Genomic DNA, 20504 nt, shown 5'->3' on the forward strand with positions numbered 1-20504 from the left:
AGCCTGGGTTCCTGAAGAAACACCATCTCTGTCACAGTCAGCTGGTCCCCCCTCCCTCCAGCTGGGGTCCTTTGCCTTGGCCCCCAGTTGACTTTCTTCTCTGTTGGCAGTATCTCCCATCATGCCCCAAGGCTGTTCACAATTCCTCTTCCCTTTCTGATGTGCTACTGCCACCTCCAGGAGGTCTTCCCTGACTGCCTACTACCATTCTTTGGGAGAGCCCTGTACGGAGTGGCCAGCAGGTCCCCAGTAGCCAGGGAAGGTTGAGGAACTGAGGCCACAGTCCCAGGGAGGTACTGAGATGACATCCCCGAACCCAACCCCCCTGCGCTCTCCCCATCTGTTCACCCTGTGGGTCTTTCCACACATCTCTGCTTTTTTGTCTCTGCGTCTCTGTCTTTATTTGATTCTGAAGCCTTGCTCACCTCCCTATTGGTGTCTCTCACCATCTGCACTGCCTCTCCCTTGGCCCCCCTCCATTTCCGTCTGTCCCTCTCTGTCACTCGGGCTCTCTCTGTGCCTGACTCACTGGGACACACTTTTAACAGGCACGCAGACACCGTCCACGGCCCCCCCACCCTGTGATCTGCGCCCCTTTCCCACAGCTCTGAGCGATTTCTCCAGCTTCAAAAGGCACATTAATTACTCTAATGAGGTCAGGAGAGACCCCACGCTCTGCCATCCGGAGCTGGGAACACACCGCATGCCCCCCCAGCCCCGTGCCTCCTGCCCGTCCCCCTCGGGTGAGAAGGGGAGCCCCGCCCGCTACCTGGCCCCTGCGCCTGTTAGCGCAGTCAGCGCCCGCACCAGTCCCCCCCCCCCCGCCCCCCGCATTAGTGTCGAGTAATTGGCAGCCCCCACCAAGGTTAATGCACTATTAGCAGGAAGTTCTCTGAGGCTAAAAGCCGGGAGAGGGGCCTGTCAGCGCGAGATGAAAGGCCCTGGGGCCCGGCAGGCTGGAGGGACGTGTATGCGTGCGTGTACGTGTGCATGCCGGATCGGGAGGCCTTCCAGCACCTTCCTCCACCTTGTGCACTCATGCATGGGCATAGGCATGACACACAGCCACGGGGACACGCGACATGGCAGCCACGCATGCGGGATGCACACAGAGGACACAAGCCCACACTCGCGCACGGGTGTCGCCCTCGAGGCCCCTCCCACCACGTCCGTCCCCTCCTCTCGCCACCAGGGGAGTGCCCACTGTCACGCCCACTGTCACTGTCCCTTGGCCTGCTGGGGCCACGTGGGAGTCTCTGGCTTTTGGGTGGCTCACTGTGCGCAAGACACCCCGCCCCCAACTTCCTATCCCCATCTGGGGTATGGGGCCAGGTAGGGGCGGGGGAGACTGGACACCTTGGGCTCAGAAAGTGGGTACCCAGTGGTCAAGGCCAGGCATCTTCCCTGGAGAGCGGGCGTCTTCCCTGGAGAGCGGGCTCCTCTGCCAGCTCTGACGTGGGTCTCCCTCCGACGTGGCCCCAGGACCCAACAGGGCCGCCATCTGCTCACCTGGGGTCAGCAGGCAAGGGAGTTGTGCCCTCTGGATGTTCTGGGACCTCTCCCCTGACCCCCGATTCTTCCGGTGGGACTCAGGGCCCCCTATCTCCTGCTCCCTGGGCTGTCCGAGCCACCACCTCCCTCCTCCTGGCAGCCCTTCATGTCCGGGTGCCCACCGAGGCGTGGCTCCGCCCACAGCCGTGTTGCCTGTGGAGCAGCTGTTTAGATGTAACTTCGCTGAAAGTAAGTGATGTCTGAAACTCTGCTCCTTATCCTGTTGTCACATGTTCTGTGCCCAGTACTCACATGGAGCTGCTGGTGGTGCCTGTGTCCTTGTGGGAAGTTCTTTTGGACAGCAATAGTCTAGTCCCCAGACTGGCAGGTGGCCCTGGGAGGAGGGGTCTGTGTCCTGGGCCCTGAGACTGGGACGGTGGACGGTGGGTAGGGAGGAGGTGGGGAGGGGGGAGGAGGAGGGAGGGACACTGCAGGGGAGGCGCCTGGTTGCGGGGGTTACAGGGATGTTAGATGTGGGCTGAGGTTTCGGGGCCTGATTGGACACTGGACACAAGGGTGGGAATTTTAATTGATCAGCAAGAGAAAGGGACAGGTGTGTTTGTTTATTCTTAGTAACAGCCTGGGGAGCTCTCCTTGAGACCTCTCCCACATGCCAGCAGATGCCTGCTTCCCACTGCCCGTGGGGACACACACCACACCCCGCTCTGACCTGGGTCTGTGGAGCACCAGACCTACCAAGGCCCCCACCCTCCCAGCAACCCCTTCCTGCCTCCTGAAAAACTCTTGAGCCGAAGCAGGTGATGTATTTGATCTACTTTTTTCTGTAATGAGAAATTCCTCCACGCATATTTTTAGCTTTCTCCAAGGCACTGAGGCCTTTGAAGGTTGAGGGTGCCCTGGACACTGATCCCCAGCCCTGGCGATTCTGCCGATGGGCTGGAGTACCACAGGTCATGGATGCTGGGTGGTGGGCACTGGACTTGGGATCAGTGGGCAGGTGATGGGGGCTGGGTGATGTGCTGGGGGAGGTGGGCAGTGGGTGAGCAGGGGTGGGTGCTGGGTCAGGCTAGTGGGTGCTGGGCTGGGAATAGTGGGTAGTGGGTGATTGGTCACAGTTGTTGGGCAGCAGGCGGTGGGTGGTGGACCAGAGCTGATGGGCACAGGCTAGGGGCAGGTCTGTGCCTGGCTCAGTTGAGACCCTCCCAGAGTCTGAGGCAGACCTTCAAGCCTGGGAGAGGAGACCACTGTGAACAGGGATAGACCCCCAGAAAAGACCCTGTCCTGGGTCTGAAGCTGAGGCTGACAGTCAGCTCTCAGTGACATCTGTCCCTGATTGAACCTTGAACTAAGACTGACCCCTGTCCCCAGAGTGAGTCTGACCTCTGACCCTTGACTCCATGACCCCCTGACCTCAGCTTACCTCCTGATGGCTGGTCTGGAGGCCAGGATGGCCACGCACTCTGGAAGGGGACAGAGCCTCCTGGGCACCCACAGCGGTCCCCACCAGGCAGGGGTCCCCAAGGGCAGCTGGGCAGCTGTGCCTGCGGCCCTGTCCCCGCCTCGCCTGGGGCCAGGCCGTGGAGCTGCCCTGCCCTCCCCTCCCTGGGCCCCCTCCTCCAGGAGCGGCCAGCGGGCACAGGGAGGTTGAATGGGGGACGTGCGCTTTGTTCCTGTCCCCGCTCGGGCTCTGACCTTGAGAGAGAGACGAGAACAGAAGGAAAACGGAGCTTCTGCTCAAATCCTCTCAGCAGCGGCGGTAGCTCCCGCCTCGGTGGCCCCTGCATGCAAATGAGTCGACCCATCCCGGCCTTAGGCAGGGCATCCCCTTGCCCGCTGTGCCCTTCCGACACCCCCACCCCTGCAGGTCCAAGTCCTGCTGGGTGTGACAGAGGAGACCACCCACCCTTGAGGTCTCATGACATGGGAGGGGGCTCTCGTCCCAGGGCAGTGAGAGCTTCCAGGCGGTCCCCTTTGGCAGCCAGCCCTGGCCACCTGGGCTCATGGCCCCTGTCCCTGGGCTTAGGCCCCACGCCTCCCTGAGTGGCCACCCCATCACTCCCCAGAGAGCCAGACCAGCCAGCCTGGGCCAAGCCTGGCCTATGTGGCTGGAGCCCCAGACTCAGGCTCCAGTGGTCCAGACGGACTGTTTGGAGGGCTTGCCAGGTGAGCCTGGGCCAGTTCTGGTCCTCTTTCAACCTCTGGGCCTGCCCCGGCCATTGCCGGGGGCGGGAGGTGGGGGCATGTTCCTACCTTCCTGTGTGGAGCCCTCTAGGCCAGGCCTGGGACTTCAGACTCTGGCAGCTACAGTCAATGGACAAGATCCAGAAGCCAGAACACCCCAAACAGATGGGCAGAGTTCCCTGGAAGGCAGAGGACAGACAACCTTGCGGGTAGGGCTGGAGGTGAGGAGGGCTGAAACACAGGGAGGACAGGCCTTGAAGGAAGAACTGAAATTTAACAGGAGGAAAGGGGAAGGCCTCTCAGGGAGCGGCCTGAGCAAAGAGGGCTAAGTTCTGGAGGCGAATGCTCAGGGAACACCTGGCACATGCCCCCAGCACATCCGAAATGCATTTACCCTCCCCACCTGGCTGTGGTGAAGCTCTGTCCGCTCTAGTGAGTTTTATGCAAGGAGTTCTGATAATGCCTCACGCATGACCTTTCAGCTCTAGGCGCCCAGACTGCTCCAGGCCAGGCCTGGAAAAGAGAAACAAGTCCAGAGAGGTAGAACCTGGCCGGGCACTGCTGACACTTTCCAGCCAGCACTTGGTGACAGTGTACCTTCAGAAACTCAGAGTCTGGTGAGGGAGAATAAGAGCAGAAACGAAGAACAGGACCCAAGTTCCTGGCCCACAGTCAGCTTCCTCCCAACCAATTTGCTCCCCACACCCAGGAGTGGTCACTTTGAGTGCCCCAAATGGGTCAAGCACTCTAGCCCTCTGCTCCACCCTCTTGCCAGACACCCTTCCTGCCCTTTTCCCTGGTTAGACTCCCTGTCCTCCCACCTCCTGCTGGCCTGGACCCCAGTCTGGGCTCCTGGGTATACTGGGCACCTGCTATGCCTGGTACCTTTCGTGGCTGAGGTCAGGATTTCTGTTTTCTTTCCTAGACAGGAGACAGACTCAGTGAGAATTGACCACCCCGGTGAGGGGTGTGCGTGTCGGGGGTCCTGCAGGGAGGCAGCAGCGGCCGCTGACTTCCCATTTTGGGCAGTGAGACTGCAAAACCCTTCACCAGGCTGGACAGGGTGGCTTGGTGTTGGGGGAGCCTAGGTTAGAATTCTGAGGTCCGGGTTTGAGTGTGGGAGGGCACAGGGCGGTGAACCATTTCTGGGTCTTCTGTTCCTTTGGCCTGTTGACTCTGCAGACCAGATTGCTGGCTTGAATGGAGGTGGTTGAGAACAATCCGAACCCTGGGTCCAGCCCCCATGATAAGGAATGTGCACTCAGGGCCCCACAGAGTTGGGGTGACAGGGGGCAGGACCTGGGGCAGAGGGTACAAGCAGCCCGACCGGCGGAGGCCTCCAGGACGGTCTGGGCGGGGCAGGGGGATGGGGAGGTGGGGGCGCGGTTGGGGCTGCAGCCCCCGCGTGGCCGGGGCACGGCAGGAGGGGGCGCCCGCGGCCCTCCCGGCGTTCGGGCGGGACAAAGGCCGGAGCCCCGGCCCCTCCCCAGCGGGTGCGGTGGTGACGGCCCGCGCTCTTAGTGTCCGCGCTGCCGGGCAGGCGCCCGGGGCGACCCCGGCGCCCCGCCCGCCGCCGCCTGACTTCTCGGCGCCCGAGGTCGCGCGCGCTCAGGCGGGGGTGGCCGGGGATCTCCAAGCGCCGGCGCGCCCTCCTCCCGCCCGCCCCGCGCCCGCCCGCTCGGCGGCGGCGGAGGAGGCGGAGACGGCTGGCAGGCGGCGGCCAGGCGAGCGCGGCGGCCGGACCGGGGCCATGGCGCCCGCGCAGCGCCCGCTGCTGCCGCTGCTGCTGCTGCTGCTGCCGCTGCCGCCGCCGCCCTTCGCGCACGGCGAGGACGCCGCCCGCGCCAACTCGGACCGGTACGCCGTCTACTGGAACCGCAGCAACCCCAGGTGAGTGCGGCCGCGGGCGAGGACCGCGCGCCGGGAGACCCCGGACTCCCCCACCCCAGCCTGGCCTCCCACCCCGGGCTCGGGGCGCCCCTGCGCGCTGCCCTCAGTAGTGGGGACGCCCGCTTCCCACGGGAGCCTCCAGGGAGTTCCGGCCACCGGAGTTTGGGGGACTCACTCTGCGTGCATCTCCCCTCGGGGCGCCCCTCCGCCTACAGGTTTGGGAGACTTGGCGCCCTGCATGCCTCGGAGCGCCGCCGGCCCAGGAGTTTGGGGATCCCCTCTGGCACCCTCAGAAGCCGTTTGTCCCTGAATTCCCTCCCCTTTCTTGGGGGACCCAATGCTCAGGTCTCTCCGGGGACCTCCGCTAGCTTTAGAGTTGGTGGGAATGCCCAGGAATCTTGTCACTGAGCCGCGCCCAAAGGTGAGGGACTGAGGTGGGGGACCGTGGCCCCGCAAGGGAGGGTTCCTCAGGCGTGTTCTGTCGGAGGCTCCCCAGATGAACTTGGGGAAGTTGGAATGTCCCTCTCGGTGGACCAGTGTCCACATTTGCTTCAGGGGGGTCCCTGGTCCGGGGTCTCAAAGGGACGGAGAGACTGAGGCACAGAGGAGGCTCGGGGTCTGTCCCCAGAGTCCTGATCAGGCGGTGTTCTCCGCTGTCCTCCTCTCACTGACTGGGAAACTGAGGTATGGAAGGGCCAAGCAGCTGGCTCAAGGTCACGGTGAGGGGAGCAGATCTGGGGCTAGGACCCAGGTGCCCCACCCGCCTGCCTGCAGACCTCCTCTAGGTCGGGTACTGAGTACAGTCTGGGGGCAGCGGGAGCCCCTGCTACTCCAGCAAGAAAAGTTTGCTGGGGACTGACCACATCCTGGTCAGCAGTGGAAGCCTCGGACCATCTGGGGTCTGGGAAGAGGGAGTGGGCTGAGGGGTCCCATGGGAGATGGGATCTAGGGTCCTACAGCTCCTGGTTCCCCCCACCGTCAGGGTCACGGTCATATCCAGGCCAGCTGGGCTGCACGTGGGGGCAGGGGCGCCGGCCTCCCCGCCCCCTGATCCTCTGCCTGCAGTCACTTTCTTTCGGTTTTCAAGAGCCAGCCGAACTGCCTGCCTTCCAAGCCAGCAGTACCCCGCCATCCCTTCGCCGTCCCCTGCTGTCCTCGGTCCTCCTGCAGAAAGTTGCATAAACGACTGTCTTTGAGGCCAGCCCTGGGACCAGGGCAGCCTGTGTCCCAGGTCGGGGCAGGGAGCCCATGCGGACACCCCCCTCATTTGCCTGGCTGTGGGGTCAGCCCCAGGAATGAGGGCAGAGATCCGGGGTCGACGAGGGACGGCCAGGCTGCTGTGGAGCGGGTTCCCTGCACCACCCGCCCCACTGGTCACATGTGGGTTTGATTATGGTTCTTCCCTGCGGCCAAGCAGGGAGCCCAGCGGGCAGCGCTTCCCCGGCCCAAGTTTTTGGTTTCAGTCTCAGAATCCCGTCCCAGCATGGCCTGTCCTTTGTTCTAGCAAATGCCAGACCCGCCAGGAGCTTCCAACGGGGACAGAAGGGGGTTGCGGAGGAGCCCGGCCGCTGCCCCACCTGCCACAGGGCTGCAGGCGGGATGCCGGCTGGGAAGGAGGCAGCCCCTGAGGCCGGCTCTGTCCAGCCGCTCAGCTGCCTCCTGTTGCTGACCCAACAGCTCTCTCTGACCAGCGCCCGAAGGGACAGCCTCACTGTCCAGCACAGACCCTGGCGGTCAGGACTGGCCTCTCCTCTGCGTCCTCCTGCTTGGGGTGTCCTGGGTGGGAGGTGACCTCCCCTACTTCCTGCAGCGGGGCCTGGGGTCCCAGGAACCCTCCGCCTGGGAAGCCCGGTTGGGTCAAGAATCAGGGCTCTGTTCACCGCCATGGTTGGGGATCTCTGCTGAAGGGTGGCCTCCTTGGGAGGTTGGGTATCCTGGGGTGTCTGGAGCAGAATCTGTGTCCAGTGACTGGGTGAGTGCCGGGCACAGGAGAAGGTTGCTGCCCAGCCTCAGGCTCTGAGGGCACCCGGAATGGACATTTTCTGAGGGTGCCCAGTTGCAGGGGCAGCTGCCAGGATGCAGGGAGAGGTGTGAAGTAGGCGGGTGGGCCTGATATGGGAGGCAGTGCCTCGAGCAGAGATGAGAGACAGGCCTGTGTGGGGACAGGCGAGAATGGGGTCGAAACAGGGAGACTGGTGGTGGCGGCCAGCAGAGGAGCCAGGAAACGCAGGGACAGGCTGTGCAGAGAGAGAGGGGGGCACACACAAAAGGCACCGTGCGTTGGGAAGGGGACCGAGCCAGGGCTGGGCCGCCTCGGGTGGGGTACTGTCAGGCAGCAGAGGAGCCACGGGGATGCATGCGGGCTGGTGGAGGACCACCAGGCCCAGGCAGTGCTGCAGTAAGGCTGGCCACCCTCGCCTGGCTGGCCTGTACCTGCGCCGAGGTAATGAGTGTGTGGCTGTGTTTCCCCAATTGCGTTCTCCTGCTGTGCCGTGGATTTCCTGTGCACACGAGGCTGGCCGACGCTGCCAGGGAGCCCCGCACCCACCTCCACCACCGCTGAAGGGTGGAGACTGGGTCCAGCCACGGACCCCTGCACCCTCACTGGCCAGCTGTTCAGCCGTTTATCCGTCCTGTCCCCGCCTGAGCTGGGCACTGTGGGTCTGGCTGTCGGGTGTCTCTGGGCCTGTCTGTGGCCAGACTGGACTGGGCCGGGCATCCTGGTGGGCTGCTTCTGGGGCTGCGGGGGTGCAGGGACACCTCGGAGGCTCGCTGGGCTGCAGGGCACGTATGCCCTGTAGCTGCGTGTTCTTTCCCATGCTGTTTGGGGGTCCCAAGGCCTGGGAGGTGCACAGCTGTGTGCATGGAGCACACACACTGCCCACCCCCACTGCCACACAGATACTGAAGTGCCTATGTGTGTTTGGCAGCCCTGGCCCTGTGTTGTCTGCACACGTTTCCGCATATGTGTGCCTGGAGAACACATGTGTGCAGGGTGCATGCATGTTTGCAGCAGTGTGTCTGGATGTGGAGTGTGCGTGTGTATCTGTGCATGCAGATCAACACCTGGGGAGAAGGTGTGTCTGTATGTGGGGTGCACGTGTGTCTTTGGAATGTCTTCATGGCGCGCACACATGTCTGTGTGTACGGCCTGGCTCTGGGGGCCCCGGTGCGGGGGCTGACAGCCCACACCAGAGGGGGGTGGTCACAGCTTGCCCTCCGTGCCCACCTGACCACTCCTCCACCCCCTCCTCCAGCCCAGGTGGGTCCCTGCTGGGGGTATGTGTCCGGGTCCTGTGGGCTGGGCTCCTGGCTGCCCATGGTGCAGAGGGGCCATCGATATTCAGAGCTGGCACCGGCAGGGACCCTCCTGTCCCTGAGTCCTCCACCTGGTTGGAAGTCTGCAGCCTGGGTGGACCCAGTGGTGCAGACCCTGACTGGGGTCCTGATTGCCCTTGGGTGTGGGCAGCGGCCACGTTCCCGTCTCAAATGACCAGGGGGAAGATAGTGACTAGGACTACGTCCTCCCTGTGGGGGTGTCAGGCACCCCTGGTGCCTGCCAGCCATGCCCAGGCTTCCAGAGAACCGGCTTTGAAGGGGGTGATGCCATATTTTGCCGCATGAGGCTTTTTTGTTTTGTTTGAAAGAAGCTCATCCACTCGACTTCAGGGGGACTTGGAGAGTGAGGACCCATGGACCCAGGAGTCTTGGGGTCTGAGGGTGTGGTCTGGGGGGCCATGGAGGGCTGGAGCTTGGACTTGGGGATCTGGGAAGCCCTTGGGCTAGTGGCTTGGCTGCTTAGAGCCCCTGCGTTGTGTTTCCTCTGTGAAGTGGGGTGGCAGGCTGTGCCCCTCTGCGGACGGCAGCAGGGCGGGCCCCGGTGTGGACGGGCGAGGCATGGATGTGACCTCAAGGGACCAGAGGCCCCCAACGGGGACAGGAAATGGAGGCCATTCCTCCCTGCAGAGAAGCAGGGAGGCTCCAGGCCGGCCCACAGTGTATCTGCAGTAGCGGCGAGGTTCAGGTGGTTATGCAGCAGGGGGAACCGCAGTGCTGGGGTAGGGACCAGTTCTGAGGTGCCCCCACCTGCTGGTAGCCTGGGCTCTGAGGCTGGGATCCACAGGCTCCCTTTCCCCAGCCTTGGTCTCTCCCCACGGTGGACAACTGCCTCTCACCCCCACCCTGGGCAGCTCAGCGTACAGAGGAGGAAACTGAGGCAGCAGCCAAGCTCACGACTGGGGGAAGGGGAGGGACTGGCCTCTAGCCTACCTGGGAGCTGGGCCCGGGGAAGGGGCAGCCATCTCTGACCTCAGGGGCCCTCAGCAGATGTCCCCTGAGGGTCATGGGTCCCTCGAGGCCGCAGGTGCAGAGGTAGCTGACCTTGGGATGCGCAGGTGTGTGAACGGGGGGTCTGGGAGTCAGGGTTCCTGCAGGTTCAATGGCTTGTTCTGCAGCCCCTGAGCCAAGCCCAATGCAGGGTCCTGCCTCGGCAGCAGGTCCCCTCCCCTCACCAAGGCACCCAGCACGGACCAGCCTCAACCCCCATCCCCCTGGCATTGCTTTGGGGAAATTGTCTGTGGTGGACAGTTCCAAAAGGAGGGCTCGACTGTGTCCCCTGCCCAGTGGGCCAGGCAAGGAAGGGCACGGCCACCTTTGTGCTGCCCCATTGCAGACACACAGCTGAGAGCTTGGAGCACACAATCCAGATTCCGAGCTCTGCGGGCTGGCCCCGGTGGGGGCTCACCCCCATACCCACTCCCATGCGGGGTCTTGACTTCGAGGGGCTCTGTTTGCCACCCTGGCCACGCACCCCCTCATCTCGCCTGTCCACTTCATGGGTCAGGCTCCCCATTATGCCCCCGTTTCATGAACCCAGGGAAAGTGATTTACCCATGGTCAGGAGGAAGTTATGTCCAGTGGGGGGACCCCCTCTGAGAGGCATGCAGGTCTGGGGCTGGCTGAGGAGTGCGGGGACACCATACACACGGTGGGGGCTGAGGAGGGCGGGGTGACCCAGGCAGGCATGCCCCGTGGACTGGGCACCCGGGCCTCCTCCTGCCTGAGACCAAGGCCCGGTGGGGTGTGGGCTGACCCTGCGGCCCTTCCCTCACCTTCCCCACCCACCCCGCCCCATTTGTTTCACCTCCTGCTTCCCATGGTGGGGCCCGTGCCTCAGTTTACCCTGTACCCACAAGGCCATAATCGTCCTTTCTCAGCTGATGCTGCACTATCGTGAGGCCATGATTTTCTTTCCTTTTTCTTGAAAGCCTTTTCTTATATATTTATTGGGCTGTGCCAGGTCTTGGTTGCAGCACGCGGGATCTTCGAGCTTCTTTGTGAGATTTAGTTCCCTGACCAGGGATGGAACCCAGGCCCCCTGCATTGGGAGCATGGAGTCTTAGCCACTGGATCCCCAGGGAAGTCCTGAGGCCCTAATTTTCAGTGAGGTTCCAGCCTTGGCCTTTGGAGGCTCTGCTGTCCATTTGGGCAGGCCTGGGTGTCTCTTTGCTGGGGTCTTCATTGGCATCTCTGAGCCCTTTAGTAGGAGCTGTGAAATGGCTCAGACCAGGGAGAAAAGAGACAGAGAGTCGGAGAGTGAAGGGGACACACTCCCCCGCCTGCCCACCCCTGCCTCAGTTTCCAGGTTGGGAAGGCAGCCCAGCACCCCACTCCCATTTCGGGTGAGACTCCTAATTAGTTTCTGTGCTGTTAGCATCTAATGACTTGACTGTCGCCTGACTGGAGCTAATTAGCTGCAGGCCGGGTGGTTGCCAGAGGAAGGGGTGGTAGGTGGGGTTGGAGTGGCTGCCTGCAGGGTGGACATTGGCAGGGGGCAGGCAGGGTGAACCACTGGGGGTGAAGGTGTAGAAGTTGGGGGCGGGAAGTTCTGAAGCCTCGGGGAGCCCTGTGTCTGGGAACCATCCCAAGTCAGTCATTAACCCCTTAGTGAGAATTTCGATCTGTATCTACTGCTCCCAGGGATCATTTGCATATCAGGCCTTGGCACTGGTGGAGGAAATGAAGGCTTTGTCTTGCTCTCACCAGGTTCGGCTTGGGGTGGGGTCCATCTCCCCTCCATTGATGCCACCCTGAGCAGGGGCAAGGTGCCAGCTTGGAACTGGGAATGCCAATACAAGGCCATGGCTATTTTAGAGCAGGGAAGGGAGAAAAATGTCCATTTTGGCTCCCAGAGCTCAGGTGTGGGGATAGGTGGGTGGGGCTTCTCCTGGGATCCACCTGCCTGGGGGTCCCGGTTTCCCCACCTTGAGGCAGCTTTCTGCTCCCCATGACTCTATCACCTCAAAGACCTTGAGCGTTTGGCCTTTGACCTACTAACAAACATGTATTGAGCACCACTGTATACTGGGCTCATGCTGGCCACCAAGCAAGGTACAGAGAAGGAGGCTGACCCCCGGAAGGCAGACAGTGTAACGGTATAAATACAATGATGTCCAAAAGATATGAGTTGGGGAAAGTACGGAAAGGCTTGTCAGGCCGAGGGAACAGTGTGTGCAACGGCCCTGGGACAGGAACAGGAGCAGCCCCGAGGCTGGCATGGCTGGAAGGGAGTGAGCTGGGGAAGTCAGGGGGTGATGAGGTTGTGGGTGGGGGCCATATGAGGCCCCATGAGCCTGGGAGGACTGTGGATTTTGTTCTGAGTGATGGGGAGCCAATAGAAGGCTTTGAGCCAGTGGATGGCGAGGTCTGATGGATACCCAGAAAAGTGAGTCCTGGATTTTGGGGGGCCCGAGTGGGACCTGGATGTCCAGCCTCTGACCCAGCAAAGCAGGTTTGGCCACAGATATTCTAATGAAGGTGAGCTGGGGGGACCTGATGGTGCTGGTGTCAAGAGGGGAGGAAGGCCAGCATGATGGGGAAAGACAGGCAGGAGAAAGGGGAGACAATGCAGCCCACCTTTTCTCCGGAAGTGCCCTGCGTGGAGTCACGTCCTCTTCCAGACTGAACGGACATCCCTGGCATCAAGCCAGGGACAAGAGGGAAAACTGAGGCTCAGAGGCCAGGACCAGGACTCCCCAACCTCTGCCTATGGCTCCCCGTCACAGCCTCCCCTGCAGGGCCTGCTGGGGTGAGGGTGGGTCCCTGGGCGGCTGCTGGGCCGTGGCTGTCATCGATCGGTTGATCAATTGGGCTTTCAATGGGGCCAGGAAGGAGTGAAAATGACTTTTCAAAAAGCCTGGAGCAGCGTCTGCATCGATCGTGCCCAAGGGGCCGGAGGACGCGGCTGGTCAATGAGACGCCTGTGCCTGGCCAGCCGCAAAGCAGCCCATGGGATGGGCAGGCTCCTAGCCCCACTCAGGGCTGCCCTGTGTCTATGGGGTGCTTGCTGTGTGCACAGCTGAAGTTCTCCCATCCGCCTCAGGGACCATCTCCATGACAGAGTTGGAAACTGAGTCTTTGAGAAGAGAAGGGAAGACCCAGCTGGGCTCCATCCTGGGTTGGAACCAGATGAGGTTTCTTGGCCCCCAGTGGACCTGCACTGCCAGACACATTTATTCTGCAAAGGCCTTCCCACCTCTGCGGGAGGGAGTGGGCACCCTATTCCTGGGTGAACCCAGTGCAGCAGGGAAGGGCTGGGATTTAATCCACTCCCCCTACTTCCCAACCTGAAATTCTCTGAACTTTGACTTCAGCCACAGACTTGATATCATCATCCGGGGGCCCTCCTGACGGGTGGGGAAACTGAGGCACCATTGGCCAGTCCCCTGCTTGCCTTCTTCCCAGCTCAAGGGTCCCCGGAGCCCTCACCCCTGCCTGACACGGTCTCGGGGTGGTGGGGGGCCAGCCAATGCCATGTGATCATCCAGCCACCCCTTCAGGTGCCGGCTGTGCCAGTTAGTGCTCCTGGTATGGGGGCCGCCTTGCTCCCTTCCGTGGTACGGGGCAGCTGGCACGTGGGCATGCACAGAGGCAGCGGCGGGGCCGGGGCCCCAGTGGCCTCGCCCTCCCTCACTGCTGCCGCCCCTCATCAGGCCTCAGTTTCCCTGCTGGTGTGAGGAGGGAGGAGGTGGGGGAGCTTGCCCCCAACCCTCCGCTGCCAGGCCTTTTATGTGCTAATAATCCCCTCTTGGGAGGCTCCCTTGTCCCCCCTCGGTCCAGGCCGCGTTTACATGACTGGGACCCGGGGGACTGCGTCCTGGAGATCTAAAGGCTCCTGGCGCTGTAGCCGGAGGCATTGATGGAAGGGGAGCGCCCTGTCCCTCGCTCAGCTGACCTCCGTCCTTGCCTGATGAGGCTGGGTCAAGGGGGCCCCCAGGGAAAGGGGTATAGGCTCTATGACAGCTGAGGAGACCTCCAGGGCCAAGGCTGGGGGCAGAGCTGGTGAGCTAAGGTGTCAGGGGTGGGGAATCAGGGAGTTGTGGGGTAGCTGCCAGATTTTGGAGGCTCTGGAGGGAGGATGAAAAATGTCACTCAGGGTGGAAGGGTTGGGGCTGAGGGGGGTCAAACCCAGGGCACCCCTGAGTTGGACTGAGGGATGAGGGTGTCTGAGCATCCTTCATGTCAAGCCCCCCACCCCCACCCCAGGGATACAGGAGAGGGGCCAAGCCTGTCTCAGAGAGGCAGGGATCATTGACCTGTGTCCCAGGTACCCTGGGTCTTCTTGGCAGGCAGATCTGCAGAAGGAAAACAGGAGGTTATCTCTGGGGATGGCATGGAGGGCTGCCTGGAGGAGGGGGCATTGAAGTCAAGCAGTTAAAGCCTTTGGAGTGGGACTTCCTGGTGGGGGGGGAGATATCTTGTGCCACGCCTGTTGTGGCTGAAGGGCCCAGATGTGGATTCTGCAGGGAATTGAGGGTCTGGGGGGCTGTGAGTCACAGGGCACCTGCTTGGGTGCATGTGGTTACCCAGAATGCCTGGGGGCAGGCCCTCGTCCCTGGGATAAACCTCATGGTGGGCCTGGGGCTCAGGGCTAGTCTGGGTCTCCAGGCACCTGCTCTGGCCTTGGTGTGGCAAGGTTGTTGTGCCAGGCAGGGGACCATGGGCTCAGACCCTGGCACCTGACTGTAGGCAGGGTGTCCCCCCCACCCCCCACCCCACAACCCCTCACCCTTCCCCCATCTCCGACCTACCTTTTTCCTCTGCACTGACCCATCACCCACACACCCTCCCACGGCTCCCCATCCCCCTGTGCTGACCAGTGACCCCTCCCCATTTACCTTTTCGCTGACTCTGCGCTTGCCTCCTGCACTGACCCATCAACTCCACACCCTCCCCGGGCTCCCCATCCCCAGGCCCTGCCCCTTCCCTGCGCTGACCAATGACCCCTCCCCATTTACCCCATCTGTTAACTTTCCCTTTTCTCCTGCACTAACCCCTCACCCTACTCCCGGCCCCTGCTCCGCATCCCTGAGCCCTCCTCCCCCGCGCTGACTGCCAGCCCCGCCCTCAGGTTCCACGCGGGCGCGGCAGACGACGGCGGCGGCTACACCGTAGAGGTGAGCATCAACGACTACCTGGACATTTACTGCCCGCACTACGGGGCACCGCTGCCACCGGCCGAGCGCATGGAGCACTATGTGCTGTACATGGTCAACGGCGAAGGCCACGCCTCCTGCGACCACAGGCAGCGCGGCTTCAAGCGCTGGGAGTGCAACCGGCCCGCGGCGCCCGGGGGCCCGCTCAAGTTCTCCGAGAAGTTCCAGCTCTTCACGCCCTTCTCTCTGGGCTTCGAGTTCCGCCCGGGCCACGAGTACTACTACATCTGTGAGTGGGGGCGGGCTCCCTCCTCCTCCCCCTCGTCTCCCTTCCCCTCCTCCTCCCTCCTTCCTCCTCTCTTCTCTGCCGGGGCCTCTGGTCTCCATCCTCGCGCCCTCGGCCTGCAGGTCAGCCTCTGGGCTACTGAGCCAGTGGCCCCACGGTCAGTTCGTCTTACCCTGAGACCAGGGGGGCCCACCCCATGTTGCACTGAAGCCAGAAACTAGGCCTGCCTAGTCTGGTCGGGGAGGAGGGATGGAGGACACACCGTGAACCGGGCAGGCATCTCCCAGGCCTACCCCGTCCCTTCCCCTCGCACCAGATTCCCAGAGGAGTGTGGAGGCGGTTCAAGGTCGGAGGCAGCCTTGGTCCAGGTCCACTTGGCATTCATGCTGTGCTGTAGGCCTGGGGGAGTCGAGCGGGTAAACTGTCCCCTCCTCTGCTGGGGTTAGGGGCTCCCGAGGGCCCCCTTCTTCCTCCTCCCCACCAAATGCCAAGGGCAGGGCCTGGCTTGGCGGAGTGTGCCCAGAGTTCAAGTTCCCAGTAGCCAGGCCTCAGCAGCCCCTAGTCTCTGAGAATCTGAGAACAGGAGGGTCCCCCATAGTCCCTGCCAAGATGGGGGCCCAGGAAATCCACCTGGGCCCAAGGCGCTGGCTCTGAGGGGTTGTGCGGCCCCATTTCTCAGCATCCTGGAGACTGATGGGGAGCAGGTGGGGAGGCCCCCCTACCCCCCAACCCAACCCCCGCCCTGGGCTTCCGGGAGGGACCCAGCGCCTCACCACCCTGGTTCCCGCTGAGTCAAATTAAACTCTACGAGGCTCCATTTCCTCCTTTCTCTGCTCTATTTGGATTTTTTCCTTTTAATTCAAGGAAGAAGAGGGTGGGGGAGGGGAAGAAGGTGTTTAAATTAAGTCCCTGTAATGTAAGAAAAATTACATTTTTCTTTCCGAGATGGGAGTTTCATAAAGATAATTATTGTAATTATTCGTCCTATCTCTGTGACGAATGTTATTTTTATTACGTGCTTTTTATCTTCATCTCCCAGCACGAGGGACTTCTTGGGGGCAGGCAGAGGTGACGGCCACAAAGAGGACCGGCCAAGAACAAAGGCGGGGATGGGCCTGGCCGCAGCCATGTGGGTGCCTGCACCTGTTCACCTGTGTGAAGCCCACCACCCACATAGCCCGAGGCCTCCCTCCCTGTCCCCAGCCTGGCCCCCAAGCCCCTCTCTCCTGACTCATGGCCAGTGCTATTGGACCTCCCCTGTCCCCAAAGTGGACCAAGAAGCAGGGAACCCTATGGTGGAATTTTAGGTGTGAGGACTCAATGCACTTCAACCTCCTTGTGACCCCGGGGCCTTGTGGGTCACTGTCCAAGGGAGGCCGGATGCTGCTTCCTTCCCAGGCCTAGTGGGCTCAGGCAGTCACCCAGTTGGGGCTTCTCTGGTGACATAGTGATAAATAAATCTGACTGCCAATACAGGAGACGCAAGAGATGTGGGTTCGATCCCTGAGTCGGGAAGGTCCCCTGGAAGAGGGCATGACAACCCACTCCAGTATTCCTGCCTGGAGAATCCCATGGACAGAGGAGCCTGGTGGGCTGCAGTCCATGGGATCACAAAGAGTGGGACACGACTGAGTGTGCATGCACACCAAAGCACCTACCTTGGGCCACATGAGGCCTAGATAGGGGGTGACTTGCCAACATCGCAGATCCCTGACAGCAGGGATTTGATCTCAAGTCAATCATTTGTTTGTGGGGTTTTTTTGCTATTTGATTTTGTTTTGTTTTGGTTTTGGCTGTGTGGCATGTGGGATCTTAGTTCTCTGATGAAGGATCAAACTCCTGGACTGCCAGGGGATTCCCTTTATTTGCTTATTGAAAACACACACTTTTATTCATCACCTTTGAACCTTGTCCTGTGCTGCCCTGGGGTAAGATGGAGTCAGACATAGACACCCCACCCCCATCTCTGGGGTTAGGAGTCAGCGAAGTGAGGGGCAAGGGCAGCATGCAAGAAGACTTCTGGGAATTCATGGGCATTATGTCTGGGCCTTTGATGTATGATGAGGGGTTTTATGTATGGATTCCCCTACCTGGGGTCAGGCTTGGGTCACGGGCATGGGGAAGGAGATGCAGTCCCAAGAGGTCCCAGGCACCAACAGTCCCCTGCCCTACTAATCCCCAGCCCCTCTCTTCCAGCTGCCACACCGCCCAATGCTGTGGACCGACCCTGCCTGCGACTGAAGGTTTATGTGAGGCCAACCAGTAAGTGCTTGGGGGTCAATGGGGTCCTCAACTTATAGAACCCACTGAGTGGTCGGTGGAATCAGGAAGGAGGTGGTGACAGCGTACCCTAGGGAGTCCCACAATTTCACCAATGGCTGGGACAGGCCCTGCAAATGGGGCCATGTCAGACCTTCAAGAATGAAGTTTCAGTTTTTCCCTGGTGGGCTAGTGGTTAAGAATCCTCCTGCCAGTGCAGAGGGTGTGGGTTCGATCCCTAGCATGCTATGGAGCAGCTAAGCCTGTGCACCACAACTATTGAAGCCTATGTCCCTAGAGCCCGTGCTCGGCAGCAAGAGAAGGAGCCAAAATGAGAAGCCCACATGCCGCAATGAAGAATAGCCCCCGCCTACTGCAACTAGAGAAAGCCTGTGTGCAGCAATGAAGACCCAGTGCAACCAAAAACAAATAAATTTAAGAAAGAATGAAGGTTGAAGTCTGCAGCTGGGCCTCCCTGAGGCTGAAGCCCTCTTTACCCAGAGTGGGCTTCAGGAAAGTTCTCTAGAATATCCATGTTCTGAGCTCTTGAAACATCGTGATGCTCAGAGGGAAGGGGGATTCCCATGGCCTCACCACTTTACCCAACTCCAGGCACATTTATTGGGCTCCTGCTGGTTGCCACACTCTGTATTGGAGGCGTTGCCCCAGAGGTACAGGGACATAGATCCCTTAGAGCAGGGTCATGATCTCAGGCCAATCATCTGGTTACACTGTTTTTTAATTTTTGCTGTTTGATTTTATTTTGTTTTTGGCTGCACTGTGCACCGTGTGCAGTCATAGTTCCCCAATCAAGGATCAAACCCGTGGCCTCTGCAGGGAAAGCCTGGAGTCCTAACCACTCCAGGGAAGTCCTGAAACTGAGATGTTTAACAACACTGGGTATTGAGGTCTAGGAAGCAGGGTGGGGGTGGGTGGGCCTGCCACTGACCACCCTGTCTCTTTGTCCCCCTACAGACGAGACCCTGTATGAGGCCCCCGAGCCCATCTTCACCAGCAATAACTCCTGCAGTGGCCTGGGCAGCTGCCAGCTCTTCCTCAGCACTGTCCCCGTGCTGTGGACCCTCCTGGGCTCCTAGCCCGCCAGAGGACGCTGGCTCCACCTCGATGGCCCGCCTCTGAGACCAAATAGAGACGCCGCTCCTCCCGCCGCTGGTGCTGCTCTGTGAGGCAGGGCTGTCCACACGTCCCAGGCTGGCCAGGGCGGGGGCAGCCGAGGCCCCCCCAACCCGTGCCCGAGAGGCTGGTTGTCCACCCAGCTCGTGGCCACGCCGTCTTGTCTGGAGGCCCTGGTGAACCAGGGGACCTCTTGGCAATGTTGGATTTTTGTTTTGTTTTGTTTTGAGTGTATTTTTCATGGTTGGATCGGAAAGACTTGAGTTTCTAATTTAATTTATTCCTTGCTGTCGCCTGTGACTTTGGGAAGGAAACAGAATGGATGGATGGGGCAGGGGTTCCCGGCCCACTGGGAGAAGGGGAACCAGGGACCCCTGGCCTGGTCATTCCATTTGTTGGTCCTGGCTGGAGGTGACCGTGGAGTGGACCCCCAGGTGCCCTGGGACAGGCTGGCCTGAGGCAGAAGGGGCAGGCAGGTAGTGAGTTCCCCTGACTCTGGTCCATGGGCCCTCAGACCCCCATCAACCCAGCTCTCCCCTCCTCTCTCCCGGTCATTGTCTCCCAGAGCAGAAACCACGAGGTTTCACTGGAGGTCGCCATGGAGCCCTGGTCCTGGGAATCATAGCATCCTAGTATCTTAGCGATGTCTTAGGCCCCCTCATCCCCTCAGCCTCACACAGTCACCCCAGAGGCAGAGAAGACATTACATTTCTGTAAATAGAGCCAGCAAGTATATACTGTGATTTATTTTTACTGTATTCCTGAGGATGGACTGGAATGTTTCTTTTTTTCCTCACCCCTTCATGTTGGGGGGAGGGTCTTTTATTTTGGCGGGGGGGTGGGGTAGACTTTTTAGTGTAGAAGCTGCACTTCGCAATAAGCTCCTTTGTCTGTCAGACCCCCTTTCCTCTCCTCTATGACTAATGTTTGTAAGAAAAAAGGAAAACAGGACAAAACAAAACTGGGGGGAGGGGGGTGTTGAACATCACCACCCAAACAAGAAACCCCCTCCGGAAGACACTTTAATGAAGTAAACAGCTCATTTATACAGATTTCATATTTCTACCCGCCTTTCCTGATCTGTGTTTTATATATATTATATATAAATATATATGGTGCGTGGCCGCTGGGAGCCGGCTCAGGCACGCCGGCGGTGCGGGGGCTTTTGTAGGGGTCATGGGCGGGCGGCCTTGCCACGCCTGGAGCTGGCGACAGGGCCTCCCCAACTCCGTCACAATCAACTTTGGATTCTGTATTTTTTTATAATAAAATGAGCGTAAGCATCCAGGGTGTGTATTTGTATTTGGGGCCTGCCAGTCCTTGTTGGAGGGGTGGTTTGAGCTTGTAATTTGGGCTTGGGTCTGAGATCTGCTGGGGAGCCGTGTCTGCAGACCGTAGGGCTGATGGCGAATCTTTGCTTCTGGGTGTGTGTCGTTTGGGTGCAGGGCCCTGGCATGAGCATTTGTGGGGTGCTGTGCCTTTTTTCATCTCCCTGGGAAATGGAAACAAATCCCTTCTCCCTGGGGCAGCTATGGGGAGGCTGGGAAGAGGCGGGGCTGCCTTTGAGTACACTGCTGCTGCTGCTGCTGCTAAGTCGCTTCAGTAGTGTCCGACTCTGTGCGACCCCAGAGACAGCAGCCCACCAGGCTCCCCCATCCCTGGATTCTCCAGGCAAGAACACTGGGGTGGGTTGCCATTTCCTTCTCCAATGCATGAAAGTGAAAAGTGAAAGTGAAGTCGCTCATTCATGTCTGACTCTTAGCAACCCCATAGACTGCAGCCTACCAGGCTCCTCCGTCCATGGGATT

General features: G+C 60.6%; 1 protein-coding gene across 1 annotated transcript; it reads left to right on the forward strand.

Moving 5' to 3' along the window:
* The first annotated feature begins 1975 nt into the window (after positions 1–1975).
* EFNA2 (ephrin A2) lies at positions 1976–19981 on the forward strand. Its single transcript, XM_061423322.1, has 4 exons — positions 1976–5583; positions 14993–15306; positions 17500–17565; positions 18538–19981. Exons 1-4 carry the CDS (start codon positions 4937–4939, stop codon positions 18657–18659), a joined length of 1149 nt encoding a protein of 382 aa, XP_061279306.1. The 5' UTR covers positions 1976–4936; the 3' UTR covers positions 18660–19981.
* The last annotated feature ends 523 nt before the right edge of the window (positions 19982–20504 follow it).

Source organism: Bos javanicus, chromosome 7, assembly GCF_032452875.1.
Source record: "Bos javanicus breed banteng chromosome 7, ARS-OSU_banteng_1.0, whole genome shotgun sequence".
NCBI classification, from domain to species: Eukaryota; Metazoa; Chordata; class Mammalia; order Artiodactyla; family Bovidae; genus Bos; species Bos javanicus.